This window comes from Engraulis encrasicolus, chromosome 24, assembly GCF_034702125.1.
Source record: "Engraulis encrasicolus isolate BLACKSEA-1 chromosome 24, IST_EnEncr_1.0, whole genome shotgun sequence".
Lineage (NCBI taxonomy): Eukaryota > Metazoa > Chordata > Actinopteri > Clupeiformes > Engraulidae > Engraulis > Engraulis encrasicolus.
In genome coordinates, this window is record NC_085880.1 from 17,066,028 (window position 1) to 17,088,527 (window position 22,500).

At 44.6% G+C, this 22,500-nt stretch overlaps 1 protein-coding gene across 1 annotated transcript in view; it reads right to left on the minus strand.

Annotated features, from left to right (window-relative positions):
• Positions 1-22,500, minus strand: part of eys (eyes shut homolog) — a 364,937-nt gene that overhangs the window by 90,723 nt on the left and 251,714 nt on the right. The window contains exons 39-40 of the mRNA XM_063191194.1: positions 20,013-20,204; positions 10,325-10,475 (exon numbers count right to left, since the gene is read on the minus strand). Coding sequence (XP_063047264.1) covers positions 10,325-10,475; positions 20,013-20,204 — 343 coding nt within the window. The remainder of the gene's footprint in view (positions 1-10,324; positions 10,476-20,012; positions 20,205-22,500) is intronic.

Genomic DNA, 22,500 nt, shown 5'->3' on the forward strand with positions numbered 1-22,500 from the left:
GCTCCTACAACACTGCTGCAGTAGCGCCATTATGAGAGCCAGTTAGTCTTCTATCCACTCCACTCAATTCCTCTGAATTCTTACTGTGTCTCTGAGGCCTCCATCTCCTTTACTTCACAAAGGATGAAAATGGGAAATTGTCTCCTCTTCTCTTTCACAAATGCTCCATCTTTCTCTCTCTCTTCCTCTCTCTCTCTTTCTTTCTCGCTTTCTCTCTCTCACACACACACACACACACAAACGCACGCACGCACGCACGCACGCACGCACACACACGCACACACACACGTGACGGGGCTGTCTGTACCACAACCAGCAACAACTCACCAGGTAAATATGGCATACATTTAAATAATATTTCCTGTCCGAGCCATGAAAGTTCAGCGCTAATAAAAGATAGAAAAGTGAAGCGGCAGAATGCGATGTCCCACGCTTGCTGACCTTTGGCACGACGCGATAGAAATGACTCACATTGGAGAGGGAGAGGGGGGGAGAGACAGAGAGGGAGAGAGAGAGAGAGAGAGAGAGAGAGAGAGAGAGAGAGAGAGAGAGAGAGAGAGAGAGAGAGAAAGAGAGAGAGAGAGAGAGAGAGAGAGAGAGAGAGAGAGAGAGAGAGAGAGAGAAGGGGCTCAGGCCACCCTGAAGAGGAAGAGGCATCTGATCGTGAACGTGTGGATGTGGAGAAGAGAAGAGCAAAGGGGCTGGGCAAGCGGCGGGTTGGCATGCCTAGCGATGCGCCAGGCGGCGATGCTCCCCGGGCCCCCTGTGACATAATTTAACCCCTCCTCCAAGAGCACGACTCACCATGGTGGAGAGGGCCAGACGGGGTCACAGCCGACATCCCATGCCACCGTGTGAACAAGCTCTCCGAAGAGGGTACTGTACATAGACACTCCAATGGGAGGTTGCTGATGCGAGAGAGAGAGGCATCATTTAATTATTCATGCAAAATTTCCAGTGTAGAGCAACAACGTGCAGTATTTTTAAACTTCGCATTGCAAACCTCTTCTTTGGACAGATAAGGTACACCCATTTAGACTGCTGTCAGGAATTCTTGGCATAAAAGCATAAAATGGGCGCAACTCTGTCCCGCTCTCTTTTAAGCTTCTCAACGAGGTGTGATAATATGCCAGGAAGGAAATGTTTTCATGTTTACGTCGCTTAACTTGATAAGCGCTTTAGAAGAGCTGACGTCAACTGTCTTGCTGAGTTGACTGTTGGAGCAGCCTGTTGCAGACCTGCCTGATATAGGCCTATACAAAAAGACACAGTTTGCTAGTCTTAACCACCTCTCCGTCAATCAAGATCAATTTTTCAAGTGCTGTATAAAACGTTGGTATATCTTGACATGCTATTTATTATGTGAAAGACATAAACTACAGTAGGTGAACATTTCAATACACAGCATGTACGTTTTGTTTTTGTTTTTGTTTTTTTTAAGCGATACCTCACCATTTCTATTTGGAAATAAACAATTCTAGAATTAACTAATTTCTTCAATTTTCCACTGAGTTAAAATGATTGAGTTTTACCTTTCTCATGTAGGCCTACTTCCAGTCATTCTCTCAGTCTGACAGCGCAAATCTACCTCCAAGCTAGCATACTGTATATTGAATGTTATGGAACCAGCTAGCAGCTAACTGGTCCAATAAGATTCAATGACAATTGCTAACTTGGAACTAGATGTAACATCACCAGAAACACAAAGGTGGCATCGGGAAGAGCAGGAGAAAGGTAAAACTTAATAATTTAACTCAAGGGGAGGGAAAATATGAGCCTATTTCTAGAAATGGTGCGGTATGACTTTAAGGGTCATTTTGAAGCTAATTTAGCTTCTGCAGACATAATGAATCACTCACTGCGGAGTGATGCAATATCTGTTGTATTCCCTGAACTGCTAATATTCTTCTTTTCATATGTTAAACGGCAAAGCTCTTAAGCCCCATTCAGGCTGGATCTATTTGATGCGATGGCACAGGGTGAAATATTTAGTAATCTCCTGAGAATGTTGTGTCTGAACGTGCATTAGGCTATGAGGAAATACAACAAAGTATGCCAGTGAAATCTTCAATTTTTCCTCAACTTTTAAAAGAGGAGAAATAGCCATAGGTAGTATATGAATTCAACCCTCTCTAAGCCATAGGTAGTATATGAACTCAACACTCTCTAACATGTATGTAGCATGTGAGGCATATCCAGATTTAGAAATAGTCTTCTGCCCCTTTGTGAGCACTAAGGCGCTTGACAAACCACTCACAGGAATTGGCAGGATTTTCCCCTCTATTCTCTGTACATCTACAATGAAGACCAAAAGACGTGTGAATGCATACACCAAAGACAATGAACGTGTTAACGCACACAACGAAGACCAATAACAAAGTTGAAGAGCTCCCTGAGAAGCATGGCACCTCAGGTTGTTATAGGTCATAAGGTCATTTACATTGTAGTGATAAACTGGCATTGCTCTACATCTCCTTTTAAATCTAATATTGGCGAATATGGATAGCTGTGCTGTCTGACAGATGATTCAGGTGAGCACTAATTCTCTCCCCTGATTAACACTACTCAGGAGAGCACCCCTTGGATGCTTAGGAAAAAAGCTGTAAGTGTGGACAAACCCTCATCGTTTCTAACACACACAGGGGCTGGCACAGACGCAGAGATGCACCCACGCATACGGGCATGCACAGACGCACCAACACACACGCACGCAGACAAGTGCACGCACAGGCACACACACACGCACAGAAACACTCACAGACACAGACACAGACACACAGACACACACACACACACACACACACACCCCCCTCTGTGAAGAACCAGCCGCAGTGTCCGTGTCCGTGTAGTGCCTGAACAGAGTTGAGAAACTCTTCTTGTCTTTTTTTCCCTTCTCTCTCTCTCTCTGAGAGTCGGCCCCATTAAGATTCCGCTTGAGCGGCGCCCTTGGTGACCTTGATCCAATCCCCTGTGATGGCAGATTCCATCAGATCTCATTGGCTGAATGAGGACGCAGAGAGGTGATCTCATTGGTTGAAGGAGTACTACCCGGAGAGGTGACCTCCCTGCCGCAAAAAATAAAATAAAAAATCAAGGTGCAGAATTATTGATATTTGCCCAGCACAATACTCTGGGTTGATTCGCGGTGCCAGCGGCGTCGAAGGAGATTAAAGGAAGGCACAGGAAGAGAGGATGGCGACGGGGAGGTCAGAGCAGAGCCACTGTATATTCAAGGTGCACTACTTAATTATCTGCAATGAATCTCCGATATATTAAAAGTTCTGGCAGCCGGAATTCTTGTTGGAGAAGATACAGAGGGGTGGAGGGGATGGGAAATGTGCGGCTCTGTCATGAAGTTCACAAGTGAAGAGCTGTTTTCCAAAATGAGATATATCCATTTTATAGAATGTTGGGAAATTGACATTATTCTATTGGGCTTTCCATTGAATTGCATTGCAAAATGCATTTTATAGAGGTTTAAAAAGTATGTTCTGAAAACATTTGAACGGCAAGAATTCACATATAGATTATAGGACTTCTTAACTGTCAATTCCAATATTAGACTGCAAAAAGTCAAAAATGGTGGATATAGCGTTTTGGAAAAGAGCTCTTCAAGTAGAGCTGGCACATCACCAGTCGTCTACCACCACGTACCTGGAACGCTTTTCCTCCTGATCTGCTTTATTTAATTAGTCATACTGCTGATCAATTACATTGTATCTAATTCATAAATAAAGAAAAGGTTTTCTGTTTTTTATACATGTATAATACGACTACAATAGTTCAGGGACATGGGCAGTGTTAATGTGCAGTTCAGGATTACTTTTCACATCAGTAAAGAAAGTAGTAAACTGTCTCAAACTTCTAACATTTCCAAGATATGTCTGTTGTTTCTATTTTCATAGTCAGGACCATAATCTTTAACACCCGCAATGAATTTTTTTCCGTCAGATTACTTTGCCAGGCGACCACAAATTATGTCTTGCATAGCAACAATAATGAATAATTAACATGGATAAGAATCATGATATTGCCTGGTATCAAGCTAATGTCACACAAATTAATGAGTCATAGTATCTAATTGAACCAAAACAGCGTATTTTCTTCAAATATGCAATTTGTCATAACTAATGCAGGAAGGAGAAGCTAATGCAGTACAGCCATGAAATCTCACCACACCTTGGAATTATAATACAATTGATAAAACAGGACGAAAGCAGTCATAGCCTGACACACACTACTGTGTTGTTTTTCTACATTACTCCAAGCTCCCCTCAGAGGACTGCACTTGTTTCTGACACTTCGTTTCCACTCGGGTTGCCAGAATTTAACAGACACCGCAATCCTTTATGTGACAAAACTCACAGTGTGTAACGGCTCAGAAAATGAGAAGTTTCCTGGAGAGGCAACTGTACGTTCCACCACACGTCGTTCACCTTCCCTCCAAGGTCCAAACATGGAGACAGGTAGACTTTGTCACTCATGCGCTCCACTTCGCCGTCTTTCTTCTTCTTACAGGAGTTCAAGGCCAATTTGAAGTGCTATTCGCTAAGTCACAGAAGCCACCTGCTGAGCTGTACTTTTTTCAGGCCTTTATAACTCGGTTCCTGGCAGAGACAGATCTGAGTTGTCCCACCGCACATAACACTTCAAACATCTATGTGCCTAATCTCTGCATGTTGCCTCAGCACTAGCGTCTACTATGTGCCTAATCTCCGCATGTTCGCACAGCATGCAACCTCACGCTACGATACATCACCTCCCACAACGGCTGTACCATACACTTCCGCTTGGGTTGCCTTGTATGACTTAATTACAGCACGCTTTGTTTTAACTGAGAACAAAAAACTATTTTCAGCGATCCCGCTGCACCCAAGCTTTACTCCCCACGTCTTGTTCCTGCATAAACGAAAGTAGCAATTCTCCATGTCCCCTCCCACGTACGGCACAAACAGTAGGCTACAACGCAGTGTAGATGCCATTGTGTGTTCGTCTGTGCTCCCACCACCTCACGCTGTAAGTTAACACCCATGCAGTAATTAAGATGGGCATCCATCCGAGTGATTTCGTGGCCCATTTTCACGCCATTTCTTTCTTTTGGGTTACTTTGTCTGTTTGCCTTTTCTTAGGGACTGACCCACATTGCACACAGAGGGTGGCCAATTTGTCCATCGTCAATAAAGACAGTGGACTAAAGCAGGATTTAGTACGAGCTTCAGTAATGACTTGTATGAATGAGGTGCAAAATTTAGCCAAAAGTGCCCGGGCAATGTTTTGATCCCAGGCCAGCTCTCTGTGTACGGTATGCCCGACTTAAGTATTGTCAAGACTCTGTTGCTGTGGGCTTAATGAGGCAGCTTACTGCTGAGTCCTGAGGTCTAAGATGATGCTTAGGAGCAAGTGCCCTGGGTCTTACTGCTGAAGTTTAAGCTTGATGTTTAGGAGCAGAGCTCTATACTCTGAGTCTGACCATCATCCAGGAGGCAGCCGCTAATGCCTTGATTAAATATTCACAACGCCTCATTTTCCCCTAGATGCGGATGATTAGCGAGGTCGAGAGCAGCAGTCTCCAGACAGATGAATTGTCACTCTCTTAGGTGCTGAGCTACAGGTTGAACTACTGGGCTAACTCTACACTGCAGGCTTGTAGTGTTAACTACTGGCCTTTTCTTCTCTTTGTACTTTTTTTTGTGAAGCACCTTTAATTGCACCTGTGTATGAAATGCGCGATACAAATAAACTTGCCTTGCTTTGCCTTGGGTTAACACTACACTGCAGGCTTGTAGTATATAGAGGTACACTGGAGAAATGATTCAACAGCAAAACCAGTGCAGTGCCATTGAGCAGTCCCTCTGCAAGCTATGTAGAGTTCACATGGAGAACCATGCAAACCCCCTTGCACAACTAGAGTAGAGTAGAGTACAGTAGAGTATCATTTATTGATCCCGAGGGAAATGAAGGTGTCAAGTAGCATACACACATACATAAATACAGAAGAAGACACAAGGACATTGCACATATTCACAAAAGAATCACCATGCATATGTTCAAAGGGTCAGATCTCCCTCTCCCACTTACATAACCCCCTGCATGATTGTCATGTGTCTAGTATGTGTGTATGAAGTGCTTTGAAGTAGGAGTTCTGCAAGCTGCACTCAGCTGAGTAGAGGGAGAAAATGAGCCGTAAAAGAGAGCCGTATAAACACCTGCATGCCTATTTTGACACAATTGTATTCTAGGATATATAATCGATTTGCAAAGACGCCTATCTACTTCAATGGAATGCAACAGTCATACATAATTGACCATAGCATTTTCACCATTTCTTTCTTTCTCAGTGAAGAGAGGAGTGCATGTGAGGAGTGCAGCACAATTACATGTTTCTGTGTTGTTAAGACTGCACTTCAGTCACTTTGTCTGTCAAAGTACGCTCCTACAGGGCCTAGTCTCTATTAACCCATTGATCCTGTGAAGACACCTGCAAAAAACACCTACGAAATGCCCAAGCTCAGCCCCAAAAAGCCCATAAAAACAAGAAATAAGTTGCCCTCATCCCATGCCCAAGACTCTCATCTTGCATTAGAATGTGTTCATTCATTATTTTTAATAATAATAAAAAAAATAACCTAAAATCTCACGGGTTTGAATGCTGCGTCCATGCAGTTTCAGGCACCTGGGTCAATGTTGCGTATACGCAGCAAGCAGCATCAATGGATTAAGACTGCATAAATGTATGGAGTAATATTTTATTTTATGGTTCCTGAGAATGTTAATAAATGTGTTTTTTTAGTAATAGGCCTGTTTTTCTAGTAATATACGAGTATCTATTCGTTGGCAGGTAATGTACGTGCTGTAGGTGCATGGGATGAGGTTGGTCCTGTTTTCTTTCCTCTATTCTTGATGTCAGGTATAGGAGACAGGAGACGGGAGATGGGTTTTGTTGCTGCTCAGCTGAGCAGCCCTAGACAGTATTTCAACAACCGTGACAAAAAGATGGCATCAGTCCCACAGGTTTACTCAGCCTGAGCTTGTGGTTGATTATTGGAACTCTGTATAATGATTTTGAAAGACAAGTCATACCTTTCTAGTCAACTGTTTCTTTCCCCTACCATATTTTCACAGTTGCCTAGTTCTGCACATTTTTACCAGTTTCCTTTCTCTCGTTAATCAGGACAGGCACATCATTGCGGGAGTTATCTGCTCTTGTTTTCCATAATTACACAACAAACAAGTGAGGGGGGGATGGGGCGCCTGGCAGTCCTTGAATGCTATACTATACTTGGTCTGTACAGTACAGTAGTAGCACACACGCCATTTCCAAATGACTTAATTAGATTAGTGGATAATTATGGGGGAGCTTGTCTGGAAATTTGGCATGTCGAAGATGTGCCTATTCTCCTTCCTGTTTATAGGAGCAGAGCAGCTCAGGGATCCATTATAATCAGTGGGAGCAGGGGCGGAGTTATAGGGGGAGCAAGCAGGGTATTTGCCCCTGGGCCGGGGCCCTCCTGTATGGGTGTTGGGGGCCCTATTGTGACCACGGCAGGCCAAATGGGGGGGCCCTATCAGTGTTTTGCCCTGTGTGCAATTGTTCCGCCACTGAGTGGGAGTCGACAGCACATTCAGTTTGGCAGGAGGAAATGAAGTTATAGCGCTAGTCCTAGTATTCCTAAGGCTGGTTCTCATACAACGCCACGCTGTGCCGTGCATTGTCAATGAGCTAAGGCCTCTGGTGACGCTTTATATTGAAAGTTTATATGGAAAGTGGTCTTTATAACAGCTCCTTTATCTCATGACAATGAGTTAATGATCCAAATGTGTCCCGTTTTAGAGCTATTGCGATGTCAAATTTGCAGTAACTGCAATTTCTCACCTAATACCAAGGCTTTGAAGGCATTTTTCTCAGTTTCAATGTTAATGTAGTTACTGCACTTTGCTTTTGTAGGGAAGAATAGCCGTAAGAAACTTAAAGGAGCACAAGGGATGTCATGCCATGAACACTTCCAATAAAGGTCTCAAAAATTGTCCATGCTTAGCTTGAAAGATATAGCTTGAGGTTTTGTTGATATTCCATTTTCTAAATTCATCGGTACGTGTTCTGTTCTAATCCACAGTTCTGCATTAGCAAACAAATATTGTATAACCAATAAGAACACAAAGGCCAAGAAAACACAGAGAGTGTGTGACCAAGGCATCACGCAGTAGTGCAGAGGTTTAGAGATTCTGCCCAATTGCAATAATCCACGTCTGTGCCATTAAAAGAATTTGATAAGCTCTGTGACAGAAATTTCACGAGTTTTACATCATATTTTTGTCCAAGCGGCGCCCGTCACCTGGGCTATAAATTGGCCTTAATTGTGACAGGGTCCAATAATGGTAATGGATGCTGTTGTGTTCAGAGCTCATTGCTATCACTGCATGCCCTCCTAAACCTCCTCCGGCAACCTCTTCTTTAACCAGAATAAAACCACACATGTTTACAAGGAGAGGAGGCTGACAGTCAGAACGTCCTTGAGGTTAGAGCTGTCACAGTCCATCAGTTGCCTTTACAACCTTTGGTCAGCTACATGGGTGGAGGGGAGTATAAGATGAAATATACGACGGGCAATGCAACATATATCACATGGACGACTTCTGATTTGATGCATTCCATCCCCATGGCCGGCAGAAGACATCCCAGACCACATATGGAGAGAAGAATGCACGTGGAGCTGGACTCGAAAGGGCTGTATTTTTTTTTAACCGGAGCAACATGACAAATGTAATCTAAACTGATCATGTGCTCACAGACAACCATTGTACTTCTCAAGGGCATGTGTCAAAAAGGGAATAGGCACAAATATGGAGAAATATGTCAGGCTCTGGCTCCTTTGGGGCTTTCAGCTATGCATTATACACTAGATAACTAGACTAGAAAAAGACAAAGACTAAAAGTGCAATGTTTGATATTGCAGACACTCATATCTCTGGCTTTGATGAGAAGTGGGATTTAAGTCCATGCTCACTGACTGGTGTTATAACTGCTTGGCGATATAAAATGAAATTGTGCGAGTATTTTATTTTTTTGAAGTTTTTTTTGAAGTTTTCAGGCATCTCTAAGGCTTACTGAAACACACAGAGATGGAATCTGCAAAAAAGGGCTGTTGAACTTGGTGGTCTGTTTTCGGTCGACGCTTGAAGATTTGAATGGGGTTCTTTAAGTGGCTGTTTTGTGATAATGTAAAAGAAAGTGAAGAAAGTGACGCGCACAGCCTTCAACCTCTTTAGATCATATGGAATACTCGACCAGCCGACTAAAATAAAACTGCATAGAGAGGTGTTAAAGGTGCACTGTGTATTTTTTTTTAAAGCAATTTCTTTCCAGAATTCATGCTACCCATTCACAACTGTTACCTTTTTCAGAAATCCTTACCACCACCATCATATTTTCGTATTCATTATGAGTGGGGAAAATTGGCGGTTCATGACTTACTGATGGATGATGTAAGTCCACTTAAATGCCCGTGCACATCACCTATTAATAACAACATGAAAGGAACTAAATTCCTTTTGACATCCTCCATGGGCCAAGATTGCACCAAACAAGTTAAGAAGGGTAGGCCCCCCCTCTGCATTTCAAACGTGACCTAAAACCTTCTAATCTCTAGTGTGACCAAAGAAGGAAAAACAACACTGTAAAACATTGCAGCTAGTTAAATGTAAAAAATTACCCTGCTGCCTTAAATTGGTAAGTTAAGTCAAGTTGAGAAAGCCTTGAGTTGAGTTAAGCCTTGAGTTGAGTTGACTTACAAACTTAATGCAGCAGGGCAACTAACCATTTTACGTTTATCTGGTTTGGAATGTTTTACAGTGAACCTACAGTACTTGACTATAATAGAAAGAGGTCCTATACCAGTTATGTGATGTACAGATTGGATTTATGGCTCTTTGACGGGATCCGGATCATAATGCCTCGTTCCTTTCAAGAGCTCTTTTGGCTCTTTTTAAATTCTTTATTCAGTGTTAAGAATGTAATAGATATTTTGACTCCACCTCGCTGTAATTTTGACCAAACAACAACTGATTATCCTTCTGCTTCCTAAGACCATTTCTGACACTCTTTAAGGCTGACAACTGTGTTTTTTTTTCTTCCAAATTTGAGAACTCGTGTCAAGGTCACATGCTTAAAATGAATGAAAAATGAACGAAATAACGCTACAGTGGCTCCCTCAGCTGTGATGCGGTTCCCATCGTTCACTTCTGGGAGCCGTTCACACCACTAATGGGATGAGGGCCTGCTATAGGGAGGAGGAGTCCTGGTGTACGTAGGAGCCTCTTTACTCACCGCACGGTGATGGCTGTCAGTCTGTCGGTGCTGATGTTGTGAGCGGCGATGGCAGTCAGGGGGCGGATACCTCCACAGCCCAGTCTGGCAGCAGGCCTCCCGTCCTGAAGGAACACCACCAGGAAACGCTCGCCGAAATTCTCCTCTCGAGCTGAGGGAAGATGGGGAAGGAGGAAGGAGGGAGAGAGAGAGAGAGAGAGAGAGAGAGAGAGAGAGAGAGAGATAGAAGAGAGAGAGAATGATAGAAAGAAAGAGAGACAGGGAGGGAAAGATATATAGAGGAATAATGAGATGGAATGGGACAGAGAGAGGGAGAGGGGGGAGGAGAGTGTGAGAGCGGGAGGTTGGGGGAAGGATAAAAGAAGACAATTCAGGATTCAGGCAAGAGAAGCTGAGTTAATGTGATCAGTTTCAGAGAATCTCTCATTTTTCCTTGTAGGCTATTGAAAAGCCGGTTGGCTGACCTACTTTGGGTGTGGACGGACTCGGAGGCAGCAGCAGTTGCAGCGGCAGGCTTCCACGTATTACTGAGGGCTGTCTAAAGAAATCCCTACAACATTGTTTCAGCTCCAATTGATTGTGAATGGAGAACACGGAGGACCTGATGGCTAAAAGCCTTTTTTGTGTTGTAAGTGCACTATAACTGCCAGCCTGCCTGAGCCTACAAGCTGAGAGACGCATAAGGGGGAGACACAGAGCTGAGGAGACAAGAGTGATCTTTTCATTACGGCAGCAGGACCACAATGAATATCTTTGCACAAGACCCCAGTATAAATGAGAGGGAGGAGAAGGGGGGGGGGGAGAGAGATAGTGACAGGGAGAGACAGATAGAGAAAGACTTGCATTCATGAAAAAGATTATTAGTTTTATTTAAATAATATATGTAGCCTTTCCGTCAGCTAGCTTGCTTGGGATCGCTTAGAATAAGAACGAATTAGAATGTTCTACAAAGATATATTTTTAATTTGAATTTTGAATTTGAATCGGAGGGAGTGTCAGAGAAAGCGAGAAAGAGAAAGAGAAAGGGAAGAGAGGACAAAGGAAGAACGGGGTTGTTTCATGTGGAAGAGATAAAAACATACATGCACAACCAAGCATGCATGTTTATTTATGATGAATAATTAATCTAGTTAAGTCTGTGATATATATTCAGACCAAAAGCAAACAAACAAACAAACAAACAAACAACAGCCATCCCCACGTATCACAGTATCACGCAACTGCAGTCTTCAGTAGTTCGCCAATTCTGTTCCACGGCCAACTGCCCTACAGCTGGCTGGCACACACACCATTTTCAAAGTTCGCCTGAAGGCTTATTATGCAAATACTGCGCACATGATGAATTTGTTACATATTAATGTACGTACGTGCTTCATGACCAGACAACAGAACAGGGTTAATATTTTAATGGAGTACTTCTTGCAACAAAAAAATGGCTTCAATAGACTTGAAGTGTTTTCATTCATCATTTCTCTACACACTTGGTTGGGAATTACTTTGGAACACGTGTATAATTGCAATGCAAATGCAAATGCAACGTTATAGTATTTCCAATAGCGTACAAAAAGGGAGGGTGACAAATGAGGCCTTAGGTATCTACTATCTTCCAGCCTCCGTTCCTCAATACAAGACCCAATGCCTCTCTCTCTCTCTCTCTCTCTCTCTCTCTCTCTCTCTCTCTCTCTCTCTCTCTCTCTCTCTCCTTCTGTGAGCTCCAGCAACCTGGTCTTTTTCTCCACACCACTCCATGGCTGACAGGAGACCCGAGGGAGAAGGTTACTGCAATGCTTCCAATGAGGTTGTGTGTTCACTTTCCTGGTGATGGAGGTGGTTTGGGGGTGGGAGAGGAAGCAGGCAAGGAGGGAAGGCAAGCAGGCAGGCAGGCAGGGAGGCAGGCAGGGAGACAGGCAGGGAGACAGGCAGGTAGGCAGACAGGTAGGCAGACAGGCAGGCAGACAGGCAGACAGTTAGGTAGACAGGCAGGCAGGCAGGTAGGCAGACAGGCAAGTAGGCAGGCAGGCAGGCAAGCAGGTGGGCAGACAGACAGATAGGCGGGCAGGTAGCAGGCAGAGCGGCAGGCAGGCAGAGTAGCTGACAGGCAGACGGGCAGTGGAGAAGATAAGCATTTGAGGAGCCATCCTGGACCATGGGTGGATGGGATAGGGATGGGAATGGGAATGGCATGCCCCTCTCTGCATGCTGATGATGTGTGTGTGTATATGTATGCATGCGTGCGTGCGTGCGTATGCATGTATGTGTATGTGTGCACACGCCTGTGTCTGCGTCTGGTCTTCTGATTAACTTTGTCTGTTTGATCTCTGGAGCTTTCTGTTGGGTGGCTCTTTTTCGCGTGCAGCAGCAACAGCAGCAGCGGCAGCTGCAGCAACAACAGCAGCCCGGCATGCAGGCAGGAGATATGCACCCGCAGATGAAAGCAGCTCAGAGACTCTCTCTCTCTCTCTCTCTCTCTCTCTCTCTCTCTCTCTCTCTCTCTCTCTATTTCCCTCAATGAGTGTGAGCACCCTCCTCCACCTGCCTTTCTCTGCCGTGCCGTGCCACATGTGTGGCACACTCTCATCATCCATATAACCAATATTCCGCTGCCCAATCTTGTTTTTCCCCACCGACCGACGTCATATCATTCCAATATGTGCCAGTTTTTGCAGAAGTGGCCATTACAGCGGCACAGGTGTTTGGCAAAGCATGCTGAACTTAAATGAGTTTGGACACTTGTAGGACGTACATACAGTTATAACTTCCCTTCTCTGGCAGTTTTGAAGAGTAAACGGGGGAGAAAAAAAAACTCCTGAACTGAAGCAGCCCAATTACTGGGGAATTGTCTGTCTGTCAAACACCCCACCGATTTGTCAGGGCAAAGGACGGTAGAGGAGAGGCTCCTGACGATATCTCCTTTGCATGCCATGAATTGCTAAACCAAACCAAGCAAGGTGGTGGTGGTGGTGGTGGGGGGGGGCACTGCCTTTCCACTGCATTTCACAGTTCTCCTCCTCCTCCTTTCCTCCTCCTGACTCGACCCCCTTTTTTGCATGACTGCATCATGCAACACTATATGCAGGACGAACAAACGCAAATGAATGGGGGGGAGGAGAGAGAGGATGGGATGGGGAGGAGAGAGAAGGGAGGGAGGGATGGGGAGGAGAGATAGGAGGACGGGATGGGGAGGAGAAAGAGAAGGGAGGATGGGATGGGGAGAAGAGACAGAAGAGAAGGATGGGGAGGTAGCGGTGTAGGGATGGGAAGAGGAAGGGAGCTGAAGATGTGTGTGGAAGGAGGGAAGAAAAGATGATGCAGTGGTACTGGGAGTGTGGTAGGGTAGGGTAGTGTGTGTGCATGTGTGTGTGTCTGTGTGCACGCATTTGTGTGTGTGCGTGTGTGTACGCGTAGGTGTGTGTGTGTACGTGTGTGTACGTGTGTGCGTGCGTGCATGTGTGTGCGTGCACAAGTGAGTGTGTGTGTATGGAAATGGTGTGTGTGTGTGGTGGGGGGTGGAGGCAGGGTAGGATGTGTGTGCGCATGGTGGTGGTGGTGGTGGTGGTGGTGACGGTGGTGATGGGGGGGGGGGGGGGGTGGTACAGACGTGTCATGCAGCCGCAGGGAGGTCCCCAGGGCCCTGTGCGGCGAGTGGCAGTGCGCAGCGGGGGAGTACACCCCAAAGCCCAGAGGATATTTGTGAATTTTGGACAGGAACGCATTTCTGGGCTGTCTGACCCAGAGGCACGCAGCCTCAGCGAGTTCCTCTCTCTCTCCTTCTCTCTCTCTCTTCTTCTTCTCTCTCTCTCTCTCTTCTTCTTCTTCTTCTCTCTCTCTCTCTACATCTTTTTCTTCTTCTTCTTCTTCTCTCTCTCTCTCTCTCTCTCTCTCTCTCTCTCTCTCTCTCTCTCGCACTGAGCCAAAGGAGAGAAGAGAAGAGAAGAGAAGATAGAAAGGAGAAGGAGGAGGAGAAGAAGAAAAGACGACGAAGGGGAGGAGAGAGCATTTGCATTTCAGATCTCAGCGTTCGGGAATGGAAGGAGTGTCTTAGGTGACGATATTAATTGGACTGTGTGACAGACGTGTCGAGTCCTCTTTTTTTTTCTTCTCCCCTCCTTCACTGGTGTGATTTATGTCAAAAGTTTTTTTACGTCTCGCCACCCCTCCCGCCTTCATCCTTGTGTGATCTGTGTCATGAAAAAAAAATATTCTAAAAGGGACTGTAAAGAAAAAATAAATAAATAATAAAACCCACAAGTGGGTGATGAGAGGCCCTGTGTAACATCAGCCTACAGCCAGGGGTGATGCAATACCCTGTACCGTACGTGCGTGCCTGGCCGTCTACTGAATTAGCATGCCAAACACACACTCTCCTTCCTCCTCCTCCCTGCTCCTTTCTTCTCAGTAGATGTGGACACTGGGAAAAAATAATGTCTTTTCTTAACAAAAAAAAGAAAAAAGAAAAAGAAAATCCAGTGAAACTGTGTTTCGGACTGTGAGACGAGAGACAGAAAGCACCCCAAGCAATGGATCTAGAACCACATTGAAATGTACAAGGGGGTGTGCAGGGGGAAAAGTTTGGGAACCACTGACTTAACCGATCTCAACAACAACAGGGGTGCGTTTCTCGAAAGCGTAGTTGTTAGCTACTTAGCAACTTGGGTAGTTGTCAATGGGAAATTGCATTGCAAACAGCAAAGTAGCTAACATAGTTAGAAACTACAGTTTCGAGAACTGCACCCCAGGCTTTGTAAATATTGAGGAACGTGCAGGCATGTTAAACCTTGAGGAACATTAGACTTTAAAAATAAAACAAAAAGACTTTCAATGACGTTTGAGATTCATTAGGGAACCTTCATACTAGAGTGCATTGTGTTGCTTCAAAAAAGAAAAAAAAAAGAAAACTGACATTGACAGATCACATTTAGTCCGCTTCTGTGGCCCTCTCTCTTATTTAATGATGTGGATGTGATAGAAAGGGGTTGGTGCGTTTGCAAACATCCCCCTTGGAAAGGGACATGTAGAGAGTTGGCAAACGCAAAAGAGGAGGCTGGGATGAAGGCTGTCATGGCGGGAAAACAAACCCTTATGCATTTTACATTTGATTTGTGTTGTTCTGCACAGTGATTGTGCATTGTGGATTCATCATGAGCATACAGCACATCCTATAGCATAGCGTATCTCGTAGTCTTTGTCATTTGTTGCGTTGCGTTCCACATTGCTAACCACATTGCTTACTAATCATCACTATGAACCTGGCCATTTTTTTTTCAACCACGCTCAGGCTTTTTAAATGCTACTCGGGCATTTTTTTTAATATTAAGCCCCAGTGTTCCGCATGGCTTATGTGACAAATTAGCATCCCAGCTGAGATAGCCATAACTTCTTCCCTTAACGTAACCAATGTCCTGACAAAACATTTGCAGCAGATTGTGCGCTACATTTATCTTGCGGTGCGGGCCTTCATTAAAAAATGGCTTTGAATCTCCTCCCTTGCGCGCGTATAAATCTCACGGCTGCCTCGTGTGCAGCAACGTTGCTGTGTATATCTCGCGTTTTTCGGCCAGACATTCATTACCATATACTGTACCATCAATTATCAACTAAAAGTAAAGCACTGATGGCTCAGTGTAGTGTAGGAAGGGTTGGTGGTGGTGTGATGTATCCTGAGTGTGTGTGTGTGTGTGTGTGTGTGTGTGTGTGTGTGTGTGTGTGTGTGTGTGTGTGTGTGTGTGTGTGTGTGTGTGTGTGTGTGTGTGTGTGTGTGTGTGTGTGTGTGTGTACGTGTTCACGTTCGTGTATGTGTGTGTGTGTGTGTGTGCGTACGTGTGAGAGAGAGAGTGTGTGTTTGTGTGTGTGTTTGTGTGTGTGTGTGTGTGTGTGTGTGTGTGTGTGTGTGTGTGTGTGTGTGTGTTTGTGTGTGTGTGTGTGTGTGTGTGTGTGTGTGTGTGTGTGTGTGTGTGTGTGTGTGTGCGTGCGCGTGCGCGTGCGTGTATCTATCTCTGTGTATGATGGTTGTGAAAGACATGATCACGTTGTCATGTCAGCAGCCATCAGACAGGAGACAGCCCATGATGAACAGCAAATCTGACAGATGGAGGAAATAGGATGGGCTCTGTGTGTGTGTGTGTGTGTGTGTGTGTGTGTGTGTGTGTGTGTGTGTGTGTGTGTGTGTGTGTGTGTGTGTGTGTGTGTGTGTGTGAGAGAGAGAGAGAGAGAGAGAAAGAGTGTGTGTGTGTGTGTGTGTGAGAGAGAGAGAGAGAGAGAGAGAGAGAGAGAGAGAGAGAGAGAGAGAGAGAGAGAGACAGGAGAGAGAGAGAGAGAGAGAGAGAGAGAGAGAGAGAGAGAGAGAGGAGTGTGTGTGTGTGTGTGTGTGTGTGTGTGAGAGAGAGAGAGAGTGTGTGTGTGTGTGTGTGTGCGCGCGCGCGCGCGTGTGAGAGAGAGAGAGAGAGAGAGAGAGAGAGAGAGAGTGAGAGTGTGTGAGTGTGTGCGTGCGTGCGTGCGTGCGTGTATACGCATCCGTGCTTGCTTGCATGCATGTGTGTGTGTGAACGTATGAGTGTGCATGCGTTGTGTATGTTTGTGGTGTGAAATCCATGATCATGTTGGATTGTCAAAACCATCCAGCACTATTAACAGCCTTATGATGTTGAGGCTGAGATGTAGCCTACATGAGCGGGTAATCTGACAGCTGAGGGTGGGGTGAGGCACTGTAGGGTAGGAAAGGGTGGGGGGGTGGAGGTGGGCTGACAGACAGTCCTAACTTGACAGCAGAAGCAATCAAGACTCCATACTTTCATTCCTACTCCTCACCCCTTCTTCTTCAGAGAAAACACACATCTCACGTCTCAGCACCTGATGGTTGATCTTCCCCTCCCTAATATCTCGTTGGAGCGTTGGAGAAAATCCATCATTACAACAAAAAAAGTGCAGTCTTTCAATGACTTCCACGATTCATCAGGGGGACCTTCACAAAAGCACTACAAACCCAAACTACAACGGCACGCTTCAAAACAGTGACTTTGACACATCACATTTTAGTGTATTCGAGCCAACTTCTGTGGTGCTTTTCCTGATCTAATGATGCTATTGATTGAAAAGCAGTCCCTCGGAGCATAGCTGGATAGGCCTTAAGGCATACAGGGCATTTGCCCGGTGGACTGTTAAAGGGGTATGCCACTATTTTGGGGCTTAATACAGTTAAAATCGTTGGCTGGAGTTTATAAAGGTGGTAAAGTGTCTTATTTTTCATGTAAGCCGTTGTCTTGCTTTAAGACAAGTGAAAAGAGGGAGCATGTCGCTAAGCTAGTGAAAGTCAATGCATCCATGTAGCATGCTACAATGCTACACGGATACATTGACTTTCACTAGCTTAGCGACATATTCCCTCTTTTAACTTCTCTTAAAGCAAGACAACGCTTAACATGAAAAATAAGACACTTTACCACCTTTATAAACACCAGCCAACGATTTTAACTGTATTAAGACCCAAAATAGTGGCATACCCCTTTGATGATTTGATTTTGGCCTGGTCCTCCCCCCAAGTCAAGTGAAGTCGGTTTTATTGTCGATTTCTTTACATAGGCTAGTCATACAAAGAATTGAAATTACGTTTCTTACTTTCCCATGCAGACAGACATAACCTCTATACTCTAGATGTGGACATAGACAATTACACATAGACAGTATACATACATTAGACCTAGAGTACCTATACAATACCCATACAGACATATAAAGTGCAAGACTGGGCAACAACAGACATACATAGAACATATATTAAAAAGAGGTAGTGTTGTGCATTCCAGTTATGTACTATTGTGAGAGTGTAGTGGTATTAGTCCTCATGCCACTACTTGTCTGATTCAGATTTAAATATTCATTTTGCCTGTTGTGGTCAAAATAGCTTTACTTGTAATGAATGGCTAAAATTATTGTCACAGGCCCCGTTGCCTTGCTCAATGCCTAGTGGACCGCTCTTGGTCGAAAATGCCCGGCCTTATTATTTGGCCCAGTCCAGCCCTGCCTCGGAGAGGGAATGTAAAAAGTTGGCGAAGTCGGCAGAGAGACAAAAGAGGCTGGGTGACATTGGCTATCCTCAATTAATTACCCTGTGAAGGAGCAGGGGGGTTTGACCAGTCGGGATGGAAGCCAAATCGGAATATAATAAATGCCTTTTGCCATGACAAAGCTTCGACTTCAACATTTACTTTCTCCTGACACCCAACCCTACTCATGAAACTTCAAGCTATTTAGTACATTTATGTACGTACACAGGATTCAGGAAATGTAAACGTTATCGTTTTAAATTTACTTAATTGGGAAATACTGTACACATACTTTATTCTTCAGCATTCAATCTTATATAGCCTAGTATAATCTTATTATACTTTCCAAAAGTCTCTTCAGTTTTAGTTTTCATTTTTTAAAAGTGGACATCTGCACATTATCTCCCAAACTTTCCCAGCCTTCACAATTAAATCCCCACAGAAATAAATTTCTATCCTGCATGATCACGACTTGACCTGAGCCCAGAGTACTGTACAGCAGATGGCTCGCGGTCATACAACTAAAACATATTTATACATGACTTTGTCAGGACCTACCACCGCTCCTGTGTCAAGCTGAGCTGAGCCACATACTATATGCCAGAGCTGTAGCCAGGGACAGATTACCACTCCATGGGCCCCTGGGCCAGACAACAAGAAAGCCCCCCCCCCATCCATGACTGTTACTCATTTGCACAAAAAAAAAACCCCACCAGATGTTAGAGACTCTATATTGCTGGATATTCAAGGATTTGTTCCCTCAGAAAAAATGAAAATACAGTTGTTTATTAAAGTGGGATTTTAATGGAAATATAGAGGCTTGGACTTCTGGGCCCCCTTAACTCTTGGGCCCCTGGGCCTGCGCCCGGTAGGCCCGTGTAGTAATCCATCCCAGCGCTGTAGCCCCTGCCATCTGCCTTGCGTACCAGTTGTCTGTTGCTACACACCTTTGTATTACACACAAGCAGGCCCGCCGACAGGGGGGAATGGGGTATGTTGTCCCGAGCCCAGGGAGATAGGGGGCCCAGAATTGGGTCCCCATTACCTACATTGTATATTTTGGGTAGGGGGCCCTTTCAGATTACTTTTGTCCTGGGCCCTGCAAAAGCTGTGAGCGGCCGTGCACACAAGACACATATTTTGAAAGAGCACAAAGTGCTAGTGGTCAATGATGAATAACCAACCAGCTGTTAGTTTGGGATTGGCTACAGACCAAAAACACAATGGCTCTGAGCAAAACGATAACTATTTTTCACTTTCTTATCGTGAAGTTGAAACAAGGGAAGAGCTGAAGAATAAGTGAAGAGAAATTGAAAAGAGGGAATAAACCTTATTGTCTTCAGAATAACATTGAGAAAATAATATTTTTTTTTAGTCTTCACAGACACACACAGCCAGCCTCAAGCAGACACACGGCGGCACATTAACGCACGCACAGGCGCTTGCACACACACGCACGCACGCGCGCACACACACAGACAGAACCACACTCTTTTCTCTCTCTCTCTCTCTCTCTCTCTCTCTCTCTCTCTCTCTCTCTCTCTCTCTCTGCTGAGATTTGAAGAACATAAAGAGAGCAGGCGGTAATAACTCTCCTTTGAGCTGTAAGTCAGGCACTTGAGGAGGATGGGATGTGTGCTAATACTCACCATAAAGGATTATGCCACTGCTCGCCCTCGTCCTCACAGTCAAGTAGAGAGAGGCAGGGCTGTCACCGGCGGAGGAGGAGGAGGAGGAGGAGGAGGAGGCCCCCAGTGTGTCAGGCTGCTGCAGCAGAGACGTAAGGGACGGGAGCTCCAGGTAAGAGGTGCCATTGAAAAATGGGAAATAGATCGTGGTGTCTGAAAGAGAAAAATGAGAGATATCCAGAGAGTGAGCATAAAACAAAAAATGGACAGATTGCACTGAAAGGACAAAAAAACATCAGTGTGTTCTGTTGAAAAGGGGTTCCATCGTCAGAATGAGCTAACACTAGCCTGTTAACACAGCCCTGACCCGAACCCTAACTCCTGATCCGGGAGTGGTGTGTGTGTGGTAATGCAGCAGTCTAGACGTGTGGAGAGGAGCTGGAGTGGTATTGGGGAGGGGGTGTACTTATGTCTTTTATGTGTTTATTTGTTTTCAAGTCTGAATGTTCTGTACTGTACTTATACGCACCTTGACCATCTGAATTTCCCTTCTGGGATAATAAAGTTAACTTTGACTTTGGTTTGTAGCCCAGCTCGACAGCTAGCCATTTGGGCAAAAAACACGTACAGTAAGTAGTACTTAAAGGTACACTGTGACTCTACTTGGAAAATGGTCAGGAAATGGTCAAAAAAGCTACTGCAACTATGCTGCTCATTGAAACTGGGCTGCCTATTGGCAAATTTGATCTTTACATGAAAGTTTACTAAGTAATAAACAAATATTTCCTAGTATGGTCCAAGTAGAGTCATTTTTGCAGCTAAAAATTGCTATTTTTGGAAATTCAAAATGGCAGACCATGGAGAAGGTCCCCCTTTTCATGTACGAAAAGTGCAATTTTTCTAGTCATAATGAATACTTAGAATTTGATGGTGGTGGTAAGTATTCATGACAAAGGTAACATTAGTGAATGGGCAGCATGAATTCTGGAAATAAACAACTGAAAATCTCACAGAGTGTCCCTTTAAGCCTAAGTAGTACTTAACACTAGCATGAGGTGCCCCCTAATATATCCCATCACTAAAATTGTATTCATACAATCATTTTATCGGCCTACATACAGTATCTTTTCTCGCATATGCAAAGTGCCTGTGTGGGGTAAAATTGTGTATGTATGTAGTATACACTTTTATTGATGATGTGAGACCTATTTCTGATACAATGCCAAACGGGCACCTCGTGCTTAAATACTATTTACTGCGTACTACTTAACAGTAGGGACACATAGCAGGCGAAACGAGCAAGGCGAAATTCAGTGTTCTATTCTGACAGCTCAACCGTCATCAGGTCGTCGCGGCGAATCAAATGGAATGGAACAGTTATGTTGTTATGGAGTGCCCCAAGCGAATTCGCTCCTCATTTGCATAATATTAAACTTGACTTAATAATTTCACTTTGCTTCGCTCCTGTTCGCTTGCTTTCGCTTGCCTTCGTCTGGCGAAGTTCGCTTCGCTTGGCCAAATTCGCGTCTATGTGTCCCTACCGTAAGAGCTTTTAAGAAACACAGCCATGGACAGTACTATGACATCAGTGGCAACCTCAGCACCAGTGGAGTTTCTTCCTTCCTGCACCAGATGCACTGTGAAAACTTTCTGGAGGTGTATTTACATGTATTTCACTCTTCTGAAAACACAAGAAAACTTTCTTTTCATTTTTCAAATCCACTCTCCTTAGTTTTTGAAAACAAAATAATTAGCATGCGCAAAAAGTCTCTCTGCCACTCCCGATTTGCTTGGCAGAAATTAAATAAGCGTAATTACCAGACATCATTTTGCCATGCAGGCAAGTAGCATTTCTTTGCCAGGAGAAAATAAATTAATGTGATAGCAATATTGTTGTCAAGGTTGGAGATGCACTGCACTTTGGGGGAAACATTTATTGCCACAGAATAATGAAAAATATTCATTAGATGGCGGAGAAATCACAGAATATCAGTAAGCAAAAAAACCTACAAAATAAATTTAAAAAAAGAGAAGGCTTCCAAGTTCCAACCCTTAAAAAGACATAACCCCTCTTAGTACAAAGTTCTTATAGTGGGAATGGCAATGACCAAGTTGTAATGTGTTAGTGTAAAGAATGTTTGTAATGTTGCTGTGCTGTTGCAGTTAAGCTTTTCCAGGGGCCAAATGGTTGCACATTCAGAGTGCCACACCGTTTCAGGAGTGCCATCGTGGAGGGAGGAAGATGGAGTGAGAATCCACTGTGAAAGGCTAATGTTCGTGTTTACTGCTGCAGACGAAGAAAACAGTAGTTTTCGGGGGGGGGAAAGCTGGCCGCCTGCCTGCGAGGCACTGCCAGCCCCGCCACAAGGCTGATGGATGGCTGTTCTTACTCGGCTGCAATAACTCTGTGCTTGGACTGGCTCGCCCATCAAGCCACAATGTACGAGGGAAAAAAAAAACTTCTAAAGGTGCGCTGCTCAGAAGACTGTCCTTGTGTGTGCATATGTGC